The sequence below is a fragment of the Hesperophylax consimilis genome, chromosome 21 (assembly GCF_061612785.1).
Source record: "Hesperophylax consimilis isolate HC1 chromosome 21, BYU_Hcon_1.0, whole genome shotgun sequence".
NCBI lineage: Eukaryota > Metazoa > Arthropoda > Insecta > Trichoptera > Limnephilidae > Hesperophylax > Hesperophylax consimilis.
Genome location: NC_142856.1, coordinates 15,472,439 through 15,486,352, shown reverse-complemented (window position 1 = coordinate 15,486,352; position 13,914 = coordinate 15,472,439). Strand labels below are relative to the sequence as shown.

At 33.6% G+C, this 13,914-nt stretch overlaps 3 protein-coding genes across 3 annotated transcripts in view; 1 reads left to right on the top strand and 2 right to left on the bottom strand.

Moving 5' to 3' along the window:
- kek5 (leucine-rich repeat, immunoglobulin-like domain-containing kekkon 5 protein) overlaps positions 1-13,914 on the top strand; it is a 99,747-nt gene that overhangs the window by 48,180 nt on the left and 37,653 nt on the right. The gene's annotated exons all lie outside the window — the stretch shown is intronic.
- On the bottom strand, positions 12-3,805 carry LOC149413665 (carboxypeptidase B-like). Its single transcript, XM_089644537.1, has 5 exons — positions 3,693-3,805; positions 2,366-2,581; positions 1,191-1,290; positions 765-1,076; positions 12-677 (listed from the first exon to the last, which is right to left on the bottom strand). The coding sequence occupies exons 1-5, from the start codon at positions 3,767-3,769 to the stop codon at positions 78-80; spliced, it is 1,305 nt and encodes a 434-aa protein (XP_089500663.1). The 5' UTR covers positions 3,770-3,805; the 3' UTR covers positions 12-77.
- Positions 5,442-13,196, bottom strand: LOC149413664 (carboxypeptidase B-like). Its single transcript, XM_089644725.1, has 5 exons — positions 13,123-13,196; positions 12,347-12,562; positions 11,453-11,552; positions 10,056-10,364; positions 5,442-6,094 (listed from the first exon to the last, which is right to left on the bottom strand). The coding sequence occupies exons 1-5, from the start codon at positions 13,194-13,196 to the stop codon at positions 5,528-5,530; spliced, it is 1,266 nt and encodes a 421-aa protein (XP_089500851.1). The 3' UTR covers positions 5,442-5,527.

Sequence of the window (13,914 nt, the reverse complement as noted above, 5' to 3'; positions counted from 1 at the left end):
AGGGTTATTTTTCAGTTTCTTTTATTCAGGACAATGTTTTTCTTTAATTAAAAAATATATTTTTAAAACATATGATTTTAAACGTACATGCCTTCCTTGGTTGCCTGGTCGATAACATATCTTGCCAGAACAAGAATACCTTGCCACGACTCCTTGACCACTTGATCAATCCGCGCTGGAGGCAAATCGAACCCAGAAGATCCTCCAGATGGTAGCTCCAGAGTGTATGCCAGTTTTGTTCCTCCCACTGCATAAGCGTAATCATCACTAGCTCCAGCTGCCAGATAATTGAGAGCTGCTCCAGAATTTCCAACCAAATACTTCTGAGATCCTGGAAGTGCCGCTCCATCAATAGCTGCTGCCACCTTCAGACCCAGGCTGTGGAGCTCCGCGTCATCTGGAGTAGGAGAACCGTCATAGCCGAATGGATAAAGGAAGTAACTTCCGTGGCTGTGCATGGCCAAGTAAAGTTTTGAACGTCCTTTGTACTGTTCCAACAAATCTCTGAGGTATCCCGTTTCTGGCTCAGAGAAAGCCTTGGGTCCAGCGTAGTTCTCAGCGCAAGTAAGGGAACTAGCTCCAGATTGCATCCATTTGAAATCAAAGTTTCTGTTTCCATCAACTCCAGGGCAAAGTGTACTAGATACGGTGGAACGAGTTTTCCTCCAGAGACGAGTCTGAAATCATTACAACATTCAGTTTTACGTATGATTGCAAACACATGTTCATAGATAGTTACAAGTTTTGGATGTTGGTAGACTTACATTAGTGTGACTGTATTCATAACCATCAGGGTTCAACAGGGGTATAATAATCCAATCAATCTTGTCCACTACATCACTTTCCGTGACATCTTCCACCAGCTTGGTGATAACATAAAGAGCTAGAGCCGGAGCGATCCACTCCCTGGCATGAATTCCTGCGTCGATGAGGACCACCGGCTTTCTATTGTCAGTTCCACCGGTCGTGGAAATTCGGATCATTTTCAAGTCCAAGCCTTTACCGGATTTTCCTAAAGTTTCGACGGTGACCACGTTTGGGTATTTGGCAGCGAGGTCATCCAAGTATGCATTGATCTATTAAAAATAAAAGTTATTTTTTTAATATTATTCCCTCAACAAATTCTCGCCATGTATTACGCTTTATACCATATCAGATTTGATAAACTTTACCGATTTCTCTTTACTTACTTCTGCGTGGCGATTGTACGCAGTGAAACTAATTTTAGCATCTCCGCTCCTTGCTTTCAGTCTCGCTTGATCGTTGACAAGTTTTTCTTGCTCCAGAACGCTGAAAAGTTTTACAAGATTATCAGCATTTAATTTTTAACAAATAATAAAATATTTTAAAATTAAACAGTAACTTTGTAAACATCACAGTGATGTTTACAAAGTTACTGTTTAATTTTAAATTATAATGTCACATCACAAAGTAACCGCTTCATATGAAGAAAAAATAAAATATTTATTTGACACTCGACTCGAATACGGGAACTTTGCTCTCCGGTATCAGATTATTATTTGGTGAACAATTTGTCTCGCAGATATTGAAGCATTCATCATTAGAACTTCTAGTAAATGCTCCTACATTGAAATTTACAACGATATCAATTTTTTATGCAAAAATGCGACATAAGACTCTAATAAAGGGGGGTTGCTCGACGCTCACATTTTAATTATTTCTGATGAAAGTATTACTAAAATTTCAAAATATTTCTTAAGGGATCCCTACAGATGCAAGTTATTTATATTTAATATTAATGAAAGCGGGACCTTACCATTAAAATATTTTATATAAAACGGTTTGAAAAATGTATAAAACGTCTTTCAGCTATAAAATTAGCAGTAAGCACCAAATTTTATTTTTCTAGACGATGAATCAGTAACTTCCCTTTATAAACATTTGAGATTTTAGTAATACGTTCTTCAAAAATAATTAAAATTAACTCCACGGAAAGATCGATTTTCTATGCTTGCTAGGGCAAAGTCGCCCGTAGGTCTAATCATTACACCGGGCCGCGCGCCGAATATTGTTTTTACACGACTTCGTTACTTATGTCGTTAAGATTCTCACTTTATTTTAGAGATTGGTCCAATACACAGGGCCACGCATCGCATATTTTTTTTTGCTACGTCTGTCGCTAAGATTCTGATTTTATTTAGGGTATTATCTCGTCTCGTCTTTGTGCCTTTAGGCACAGATTTTCTATTATAAGACAGAATGGAAGCATTGACACTAGACACTAAAATTTACAACACGTCAAGATTGGTCGACTTCCATTATCGATGGATTAGAATGCGTTTCTGACTATTGATAATGTTGTTAAACTATGCTAAATAATATGTTAACGTCGTTTTTGTCTTACCTTTTGACATCTCCAATAGTGATTATGTAAGGAATGCGCTCGCTATTGAGAATATTCACAAATTCAGATTGCACGTCTTGGGGAACCAAGATTCTGGCTTGTCTTTCTGACACATGAGCACGTTGCCAGATATCTAGGCTTGGAATTGTATTATCAAGGCTATTCACAAACTGGACTTGGTCCTTTCTATGGGGGTAGACATCGTACACTTTACTCCTGAAAATTAAAAAAAAGTTATAATGTTTTATAACAGATAAGAAACAGCAAATCAAAACTGATTAATAATAATGGTTCGCTGCACATATATTTGAACTCAAACGTTTTTATCACGATTGTTGTAATCATATCAATATAATCTTTAACGTTTGATATGAAGTTTCATAAAAATTATAGGTACCTACCTATAATAAACATTTCTAAATAACAACATAATAACATTGGCATTGTTACCGTAGTGATTTGGTCTTTAGGAATAAGAAAATAGCAAGCGTGTTATTAGATTATTATGTTAATGTTTTTTTTAAATTAATTAATAACATTATTGTTATTACTAATACTACTAGTTTTATTTTTGTTGTGGTTGTTTGTACCGGACATTAAACGGAATAATTAGAATAATATTTAGTTTACGGAGTAAAATATTGGTGCCTTTTTGATTCTACAATGTTTTGATCTTGAATGATTACCCATTTATGTCTTGAGTCTAAACTAGACTTATAAAATATCTGGTTTTATGCGTTTATGTTTTATGACTGTGGATTCTATGCATCGTAGACTTAGCACTCTTGGTGGTGTTAAGTAGTCGAGTAGGCACTTGTTTTCAAGAACCCAACACTCAAGCAACGAAATATTATTGGTTTTATACTATAATTTTAAATCGTACCTGGAAAAGATAGAACAATTGATATTTGACAGTGGGTTCATACGCGATCATAAAAGTCATGAATCTAATTCCTCGATTCTTCAATACTCAACAAATGCCCAGATACAATTGTACAGAAATTTTGAAAGATTTTTATAGATGAATCAATGCACTTGTGTCAGATAAAAAATATCAATCACGTACCGTCAGGTAGAATTTTAATTTAGATTACATAAACGTCACTTCGCGTATCATGGAGATTTTCAAGGAAAGATAAATAAATTATTAAAATGAAAGAGCTGCCAAGAATCATCAAAACTGTAGACAATTAGTAGTAAGTCGATGTCTAAAGCTGGAAGACAAGGAACTTAAAAGGTAGAATTAAACAAATGGGTAGTAAGAGATGTATTAGAAGATGTAGAAGATTAAAAAGAAGAAGATAGATTGAGATTAGCTATCGCTTACCCTTCTAAAAGTGTTTCTTCCTCGGAAGCCCCCACGAAGGCGACCACCGACAAGAAAAATACAGCCAATAGCTTCATCGTTCTTTTGCGACTGAGCTACTGTTTTGTGCTACCGATTAAATAAGTCTTATCAACTGGATGAGATTATACTTGAATTCTTAGGTTTTTTTTATTATCTTTCATATAATAAAATATGTCAAAGATAATAAAAATTTATTATTTTCTACAATCTTAGATTGATTCCATTATGTGTGTCATTTTGTCTTGAGATTTACGTTTATTTTGTTGCACTAGGCACCTTTTAAATATATATTTTTTTTTTATATTTTTAAGATTAAAATTAGATAAATTACGTAGATAAAACTTTGTTTTGACCAGCGAAATTAACACTAGCCATCTGATTTTTTTCGTAATGTTCCTAATAATTTATTTTCGTAGAATGCAATCAATTTGTGGTTCGACATATTATTATTATATGAAACAAACAGTTTGTTTTAAATTATTTTAATTATTACCATTATTTAATTAATTTAAAATGTAACAACTTAAAGCAGTTTAAATTGTTACCCCGGTGAAGTTTAAGTCAGGCGAAACCGGTGGGTAAATTTAAATAAATTATTGGTTTAAAACAAAGTATTTGTTTAATTTATTTTTTTTTTCTAAAGTTCATAATATCTTTTTTATCCTGAACTAGCTGAAGTCCCGGACGTTGCCCCAGCTTTACAGGAAGTTTGTCAAAAGCAGATGTGGACAGTGACCTCCCTCTTGTTTCTAAGTCAAGTGTACAGAATGTCATCAATCTCAGAATAAAACTGTAGATTTGTATAAAAATCATATCTACGCCGCCCGCCCGCTACAGATTATGTTTATTTATTTATTAACGGACATCGTCCAAATTACAAAATAATAACACGAATAAAGTAAAATGAAAAATACAGGAGTAGACAAAGGTACATAAAAGCAAAGACATATGGTGGATATAATATAAGAAAATAAAGTGACAAGTCGAATCAAATCAAGAATACGCCGTGGGTCAGGACCACAGGACACTTATAATATTCCGTCACTTGTTTAGCGACTGGCAAAAATCATTCAGACTTATCCCAAAAAAGTTAAGGTTTTGACTTGAGTTGACCAGTCTACACATTCTGGACAATGGTGAATAATATCCATAATTTGTCGAATGATGGTTGAGGAAGAGCAGTTCATTATTTCTGAGTCTTTGCGAGGGATATTGAAGGGAATGAGTAGCAGTAGAGTAGGTGAATCAATAATACCATTTATAATTTTGAGGAAGCAAATGAGGTCTTTTCTTTTCCGAGTCTGTTTTTTCATTTCTGTTCTTTATATAAAGAGATAAGCCTTATTTGCAGTTACCATACCAACTCATTACGTCTATTAGCTAATTTATACAAAAGCATTTATTTCTGCAGTCAATCATTTAAAGGTTGAAAACCTATTTCTCCTATATATATATGTATATATAAATAATGTTATGTTCTTAGGTATTTACTTCAAAACAAAAAAAATATTATCGAAGACTCGAAACGGAAAATGATAATTATTTTTCTAATATTAATTCTTGACCAAGTCAAACAAAATGGTTCAGTGTAGCGATAATTGTAAAGTCATCAAAACACCTTACTTTGATAACAGATGAAAATAATAAAAATAACTATATAAAAAGTGTATCTGAAGCCTGATACGATAGGGGAAATTAATAAATAATAATTAACATATTTATGGAAAACTCTACTTTATTACAAAAATCACATGGATACGTTTGTGTTCAGATTGATATGTTGTTTTTAAATTATTTCTGCGTATTTAATCCTCTCACTGAGTATCAATAATATGACGACCCAGGACGACGAATCCTTGCCAAGTCTCCTTGACGACCTGGTCGATGTTTGATGGAGGCAGATCGAATCCTTGTCCAGGCAACTCCAGAGTGTAAGCAAGCCTTGCCTGTCCAATTTCGTAAGCGTAGTCGTTGGTTGCTCCAGAAGTGACGTACAAAACGGCTCCAGAATTACCAACGGTGTATTTTGGAGATCCTGGCAACGCCGCACCATCAATAGCGTCTGCTACCTTCCTTCCAACACTAGCCAGCTCTGCGTCATTGGCAGTAGGGAGTGCGTTATATCCGTAAGGGTAGATGAAATAATATCCGTAGCTATGAATGCTGATGACTGCCTGAGTCCTTCCTTTGTATTCTTCGATCAGGTCTCTCAAGAACTGGGTTTCCACTTCGGAGAAAGCAGTCGGTCCAGCGTACGTGGTGGAACAAGGGATGCTGCTCGATCCGGGACCATTCCAGAAGAAGTCGAAGTTCCTGTTACCATCTACTCCTGTGCACAGGACGCTGCTTGTTGGGGACCTTGTCTTCCTCCAGAAGCGATCCTAAAGTCAAAATAAAAACCATTAAATTAAGTGCTTATCTGAAACCGAACAGTTCTAAAGGCAGTTGTCAAAAGTAGTCGTGGTAGTCTAAAACGTAGATTCGATTTAGTAGGCTAATGCAGGAGAAATTAAATCCCTTCATTGTTTTACAAAAACATTGTGGGGTTACGAATTAGGAGATGTCTGGCAAATACGTGTATTAATGAATAAGTTTCAGACCGCGTTAAAGTATCCATCATCAGGTCAGATAACTTCGCAGCTGTCCGAAATATTGGTGAAAGAAGGAGGAATATGGCAAAATTACTCAAAAATTAATCACGATAAAGTTAATCATTATTAATTTGTTGATATTTGTACCTAATTGAATTTCTACGTGTATCAGCAGACACACGACAAAACTTAAGATAACATTTTTTATATCAATAAAACTATCAATCACACTCTTTGATCACTCTGATACTGGATTTATGACATTACATTCATTTTTGCTTTTAATCAGTTATTTTTGAGAATAATCACAACATTACACAATATATAAATATGATATTAGCATTCTTTTGTCTCCAGTCAGCCAGCTTATTAGGTTTTCTACCCAATAATTATTATTTATTGTGATAACAATATTTTCACTCAATTAAACAATATTATATTTTCCTTAACCGTACGAGGGCGACATTTTCACAAATTGAACCGATAAATAGGTAGGTGACTCATTACACTATACACATCATGGCTTGATCTATTTCAGCACATACACTACTAATGGGAATGTATGGTGAGCGATATGCTGAAATAGGCCAAGCCACGAATATATAGAGTGGTCTGTCAAAGGCTCTATTCGTTGGGCATTGTGTAAATTATAAAATCATTATTTTGAAATCTCGACAATTTCTATTTTGCAGGTGGATTTGGGAACCATTTATTGAATAACCAAGACCTCTGCCATAAATCGCCCCAAGTGGTACTCTCCGTTTGGTGACTTTGGTGACTCCGGATCGGGAGATACTGGTTGAGGGTGACCATTCGTCCTCTCTAGCAGGACTCAATTGTACCGCATTGGGAGGGATAGCTTCATACCCCCGACACTCCTGAACACACTGACCCCCTGATTCCTACCCACACCTTATACTTTTTTTCCTTCCCTGATCTACCTCTCCCACCTTTCCTTGAAAGACACTCTAAATAGCATCCCCAAAAATTACATAGGCTCTGAGGGAAAATATTTTCTTGGGGTCATATATCGGTAAATATTTTCCTCAGGGCTCCCTGTGTGGAGCTAGTCTAAAAAACAAGACTTTCGAAAAAGTACCTACCTACAATATATTTCCCACACTATTGTTTTAATTCTATATTTGAAATGTATATTTTTTTTGATTCTGTAGAAATAAAATGTTTTAATTTTTACTTAGATAAGTCAAGTAACATCCCGTTAATATATTTAGTTTTATTTCACCTAAAATGCGTTTTTCCCTAATAGTTTTTCGTATTTTATTTAAAAAGGCTTTAGAAAGATGGTTTATTTTAAGGTATTTGTTACTTTTTTATAGTACTTGTACGATGGTTACACTTGTACCAATATAAACTTATCACCGTAATGTAAAGAATTCAAAGTTATAAATGACAGTTTTTAACTTAATTTAAGTTAATAACAGATTAGAAAAATATTAAATTGCACTTCTTAGAGTGATTAGTAATTTTAATGAGGTTTTTTAATACTTTTACAATCGACCTGTACAATCAATTTGATTCATAGTCAGAAGTAAAACTTTTGTATTATTCATATTTATTATTATTATATAAGTTCTTACTACGCGGTATCGCTTGTTGACGCATAAATCTGTCAAAAATGGACGGACCTAAAACTGAATCACTAATGGTTTATCGTTTGTGTAGGGTTTTAAATACGTTTATTAGTAAAATCAAATATCTTACGTTATATTCTTTTCATTTTATACAAAATAACTATAATGTATTGGTCACCATAAAACAAGTAGTTGCCTAGTTTGGTGATAGTATCAATGCTTGTAAATTTCAATTAAATACTATGTATTTTATAAAAAAATGATTTTTTAAGTCGAGTAACGATATTCATTCGATAAGTTAAGTTCTGATCGTCTTTCTAATTGTTTTTTTTTCCTAGGTAATGATTGTGTTGCAAATATTTTATAAATAAATTCTTTCAGCTTCACAAATCTTACATCCTACAATTACTAGTAAGTCTGTGAAAAATAGACCTAGCGTAATATTTATTATTCCGATTTGAAAGCCCGTAACGCTCGTGCTAACTCTGGCGGTATAAAATGTACTATCGAACGCAGCCGCCATCTTGAATCGGACACGGAATACCTAAACAAATTTACAGACAGACGAAATGAAAAACGGTGCAGTTAAAACAGGACTTCCTTACGCTCGCGCTCAGTCAATAATGTCCCGTTATTTTTCACGGTTCTGCGATCTTTAATCTGTTAATAGTAAAAAAACAAACACACTATCCGCTTCTGTCTGTTTGTGCGCTTAGTTCTTCTAAACTACGTAACAAATTTTTATAGGTTCAAGTATATAATACATGCATATATTTTATTTATATAAAGAAGAGAAAATTCGATGTTTTGTAATCAAGTCGAAAAAAAATATTTTTGACGCTGACATTGCTAACGCTGGCTAAACCTTGTGAGATACATCAAAATAATGTAGGTACTACGGAATTGTATATCTCAAAATAATGTAGGTACTACGGAATTGTATATCTCAAAATAATTTAGGTACTACGGAATTGTATATCTCAAAAAGGCATACAGAAAACTCTAAGTTGTTGACTATGTGTATTTACAACGTATCTCCTAAGGATAACCGCTAACGCCGGGTACACGGCAGCTATTTAACCTTCCAGCGGGCGCGCTGTCGTAAAATTTACGACAAACGCGCCTTATCGCTTCCCCCACTCTTGCGACTTAGTTGTAAGCATCGAGCTTCGAGCTATGCTAGAGTCAAATCAAATGTCAAACATTTACCGCAAGATATAAATGCTTTTCTCAAAGTGAATTACCGTAGGGCAGTTAAACCGATAACAGAAGAATAAAACAGAAGCTTTCCAAAATGCGGTGTTTGTCGGTTATGTGCACTGGATAAGAAAAGATCCTCCGCATCAATGAAGTGTTGCCGTTGCCAGTCTTTTACATGCAAAAACCATTCTTCAGTTGAGGTGGTTTGTAACAATTGTAAGGATGAGAATATTGATACTGACTAAATAGGTGGATAAAATATTTTGTTTTGAAATATTAACATGTTTATAGTGTTGCCTCGTTTTTTTTAAGAAAGTCAAATATATATTTTTAAAGTACTGCCTATTATGATTTTTCATATCCTCAAAGAAATTCCCTAACATTTGTATAAAGAAAACACCACTTACATGGAGAAAACTTGATGACGTAAAATTTACGACAAGCGCCCGCTCAAGGGAAATTTCTCAACGCGCCCGCTGGAAGGTTAAGAGGAAACTACAAGCCAAAAATGTGTATATTCTTGGTATACCTTATATTGTTGGTAATATGCATTAAAATCGCATGACAAAAGGAGTCTAGAAACGTTTGATTTCTAGCAAAAAACAGTTTTTTTTTATTTATTTTGTAAATAATTTTATAAGAAAACAAAAAAGTTAATCAAGTGAAACTGTCACAGATAATCTTTGCTATAAAACTGTATTTTTTAAAAGTTGTTTCCTTTACGCGTTCATACATTTCTTTAAAAAAAAATTTTTTAGTAGTTTGCATTTATATTTTTTATTTAGTAATTTATTTTTTTTATTTGTATTCTACTCAAGCGAAACGATAGGAAAACCTTCAATTTATCTAAAGCATATTTTTTGGTATTCATAATGTTCACCAATTCGTTATAAAGATTAATCAAAATAGTGATTTGGCATTAAGCTTCGCCTTAACTAAAATAAAAAATATATATTTACCGTGGTGTGAGTGTATTCATATCCGTCCGGATTCGCAACTGGGATAATAACCCAATCAATTTTGTCGACCAGATCACTCTCGGTGACATCTTCCACCAGTTTGGTGATGATATAGAGGGCCACAGCAGGAGCGATCCATTCTCTGGCGTGGATTCCTGCATCGGAAATGAGCACAGGCTTGCTCTTGTCGGTTCCTCCTGTTGTTGAAATGAGGATGGCCTTCAAATCCCTTCCTTGGTAAGACTTCCTGGTTACAATGGTAACCACATTAGGGTATTTTACTGCCAGCTCGTCCAAATAGGCGTTGATCTGCAAAAAGAACAATTATTACACAATGTTATTTGTAAACACACTGTATAATTTCGGTTGTCGAACGTAACTTTTCGATTGTGGTGTGCCTACGTAATATTCAAAAATTCAAAAATACATCATACTTATATTTTCAGTAAATATAATGAATTAATGCCGTCGCTCTTACGATAAGTGGTGATTTAATGGTCAGCAAAGTTGCTTTCTAAGTAGATGATCGGGGTTTGATTCTCGGTCGTGGCATTTATTTACGATAAATATAATTATTTTTAACTTTTTTAAATACATCTCTTTGAATTAAAAAAATTATATCCTGTAATTTTTCACTGGTAAAGTGTCCGGGGAACCAACTTTCTAACTTTGGGAGGTTATTCTAGCCGATGGTAAAAGATTCGAAAAAATAATAACTTTTTCGAAATTCCAATGTTTATTTTCAATGAAGAATATTTATTTTCCCATACAACTTTTTTACCTAAATTTACCTTAAAACATTGGAATTGGAATTTCGTACTTAACGTCCGGAGATCCTGTATTTAAAATTACTACAATTACGTTTATAAACGATAACAACGTGTCTGTTTCGGATTGAGTTTTAATTTCAGATTTTTTCTATTTCATTATACACAATTTCAATAACGATAAGCGAAAATATAATATTTACCTACTTACGATTAAATGCTTGTAAACAACAATTCATTCTAAATACATCATTGATTAGAAAGATTAGCTAAAACCTTAAAAAATCAATCGAAAACACTTGAAATTCAAGCTTTGTTTTCAACTGAAGTATTTTGAGTTATAAAAACATATACATATCATAAATTCGGGTTTATTTGTTGAAGAGACAATACTAACAAGAGTAAGCATTCTGGTATATGAAAATCAAATCCCATAATAAGGGAATATCTGACTGTACATTATATGGCTGTTTTATTGATGAAATTGAAATGAAAGAATATACTACTAAACTGCGCTCCGAAGTGTGCGTGTGGCATAGAATATTCTTTCAAATAGTCGACAGTTACAACGACCTTAAAGATCGAATCGTAATTGTTACCTACTGATATAAATTTGCTGTGTACACTTACTTCATCGTGTCTGTAATAAGCTGTGAAGTCAATATTTCTTCCTGCCTTGGCAGCGGTCATCTTGGCCAAATCATTGCTTCGTCTCTCGTTCTCGATGACACTAAAAGCATAAGTTTAATTTGTTTTTAAATATTCTCTACGGGTGATATCCTCACCTTAACTTTTTTTCTGGGGTCTACTATTCTTCAAAGAATCTTGACAAAACATCTTGCCAAACTAATTCTAAGTCTGGAGCCAATATAAGGAGGAACTCCTGTCCACTCCACTGTCAAAATGTTATTAAGGCGTGCTCAATATAAACAAACACAGAATGTCCTTCACCTATTCGACCTTCCCCGTCTTCTTTCATTACTGATTTTGTATTGTATAACTTCTTATTATGTTAACACTTTATTTATTTTATCACTAGCGCAGCTCCACAAAAAATCACGGGATGGTCTGAATTATTGACAAATCAGTTCCAATTCCAAAAAATATAACATATCTTTAAAAAAAATTCTGTTAAAATATTGCATTATAGGTAGGTACCTACTATATGGCTTGCCTGAATTCTTCACACAATTAGTTCCAATTTTGAAAATGACACTTAAATTCAAAGCAATTTTTAGTTCATTTAACCCGATTTCCCGCAGAACGCACAGATAACGAAATTAGTATATTTTATAATTGATATATCTTTTTTTATATCACAATTCTTCTAGACGTCATTGAATAATTACCTAAAATATGCTGACATTTGCAGTCCTTTCTATGTTATTTTTTTTAATCCTTTTTACATGATATATACACCAATAAAGATGTGCCCAAAACAGTGTTTCACCATGAGTCCAGATCTCATTTATCTAACTCTTAATTATTATTTTTAATTTATGATAAATTTGGAGTAATACTCACGGTTCAAGGTCCTCAACAGCTACGATGAAAGGAACTCCAGCCGATTTCATATCAGTTTCAAAAGAAACTTGAGAGTTTGCATGTACCAGCACTTTGCCCAATCGCCCATCTTTGCTAGGGTGTTGTAAGATGTCAACGCCATAAGAACTTAAATCCAAGCTGTTCACAGCTGCGAACTGGCTTTCTGATGTGGGATAAATGTCGTAGATTTTGCTCCTGAAAACCATAAATAATAGTTAAAACGTTAATAATTAAACTGTATTCATTCACCAACTTCAATAGCTACATTAACACAATTAATTGGATTACTACGGGCTTAATCGAGAGGTTAAAAGAATCAGATTCAGTTTAATTTTCTGCGAGCCGAAGTTAACATTGCACAAGCAACAATTTCCTTATGGAGAATTCAAATACATACTGCCCTTGAGGTGATTTTGCACAATAACAGCGCTATACTGATCATCCAAATGTTATTATTATATACGTAGTTAATAATGCAACTAATTTTATTTTTGTCTATCAATATCATCGCATCAGTAGAGAAAATATGAACAAATCAAAAATGTTTTAATACGGTAGTCTTTCGTTGTCATTCATACCAAAGCTTCATCAGGTCAGTTATTGACACAAATTATTTGTGAAACTTATGTATTAAACTGGTAGGCTACAGACTTCATAATTAAAATAAGTGGAACTTATTAGAATTACAAGAAGTTATTGTCCTTCAATTTTTTTTAAATATTATTATTTCAATATAAAATAATCAATTTTCCTACCCTTTCAAATTAGCCCCGGCGTTGGCCGCCCCAAAGGCGAAAAGCACCAATACAACACTAGCTGACAACTTCATCTTGGATACAATACAACATTAAGTGTGACGGATGCCTTAAATATGTTCACGGTGATTAATTATAGTCACACCGACGAGTAATCTCGGCGTAATCTTTTAAAAAAATATATTTTTTGCTAATATTTTTATTTATTAATGGAGTTTTCAAATAAACCTCTTTTAAAGTTTCCATAGGCAATATTTATACAACAAGAATTACACAGCTTTATTAACAAATTTAACCTATTTTTATGTGATGTGCAGTCCCAACAGCTCTGAGAAACTGTGACTTTAGCATCCTCAATAAGCAATTACACACAATTTAAAATAATATTTCTGACAATGTTTTCATAGATAAATAAATCTTTATAAAATGATTTAATTATTTATTTTTCTTGTGGAAAACCTATATACGAGTATATTAATAAATTACTTACATTAATTTGATCAGTTGCGTTGCAGTATCTTGATAAAATAAATACTTATTCTAATCTTTGATTCACTGAGGTTTGACTGAAAAATGTCTATCTCAAAACAAAGTTGGTTCATAAGCGAAGTCATTAGTATGTTGGTCCTGCCTCTTGGAAAAATAAAAATGGCTTTGCTGCTTTTGGTGAAGTTATTGGGGACATAAAACGTAATGTTACGTATACGTAAACGCGAGCCGAGCCACGAATTACGGGAAAGAAACGAAGCAACTGCAAGCGGTGTTTCGCGCTATTTGCGGTAGCTTCGTTTT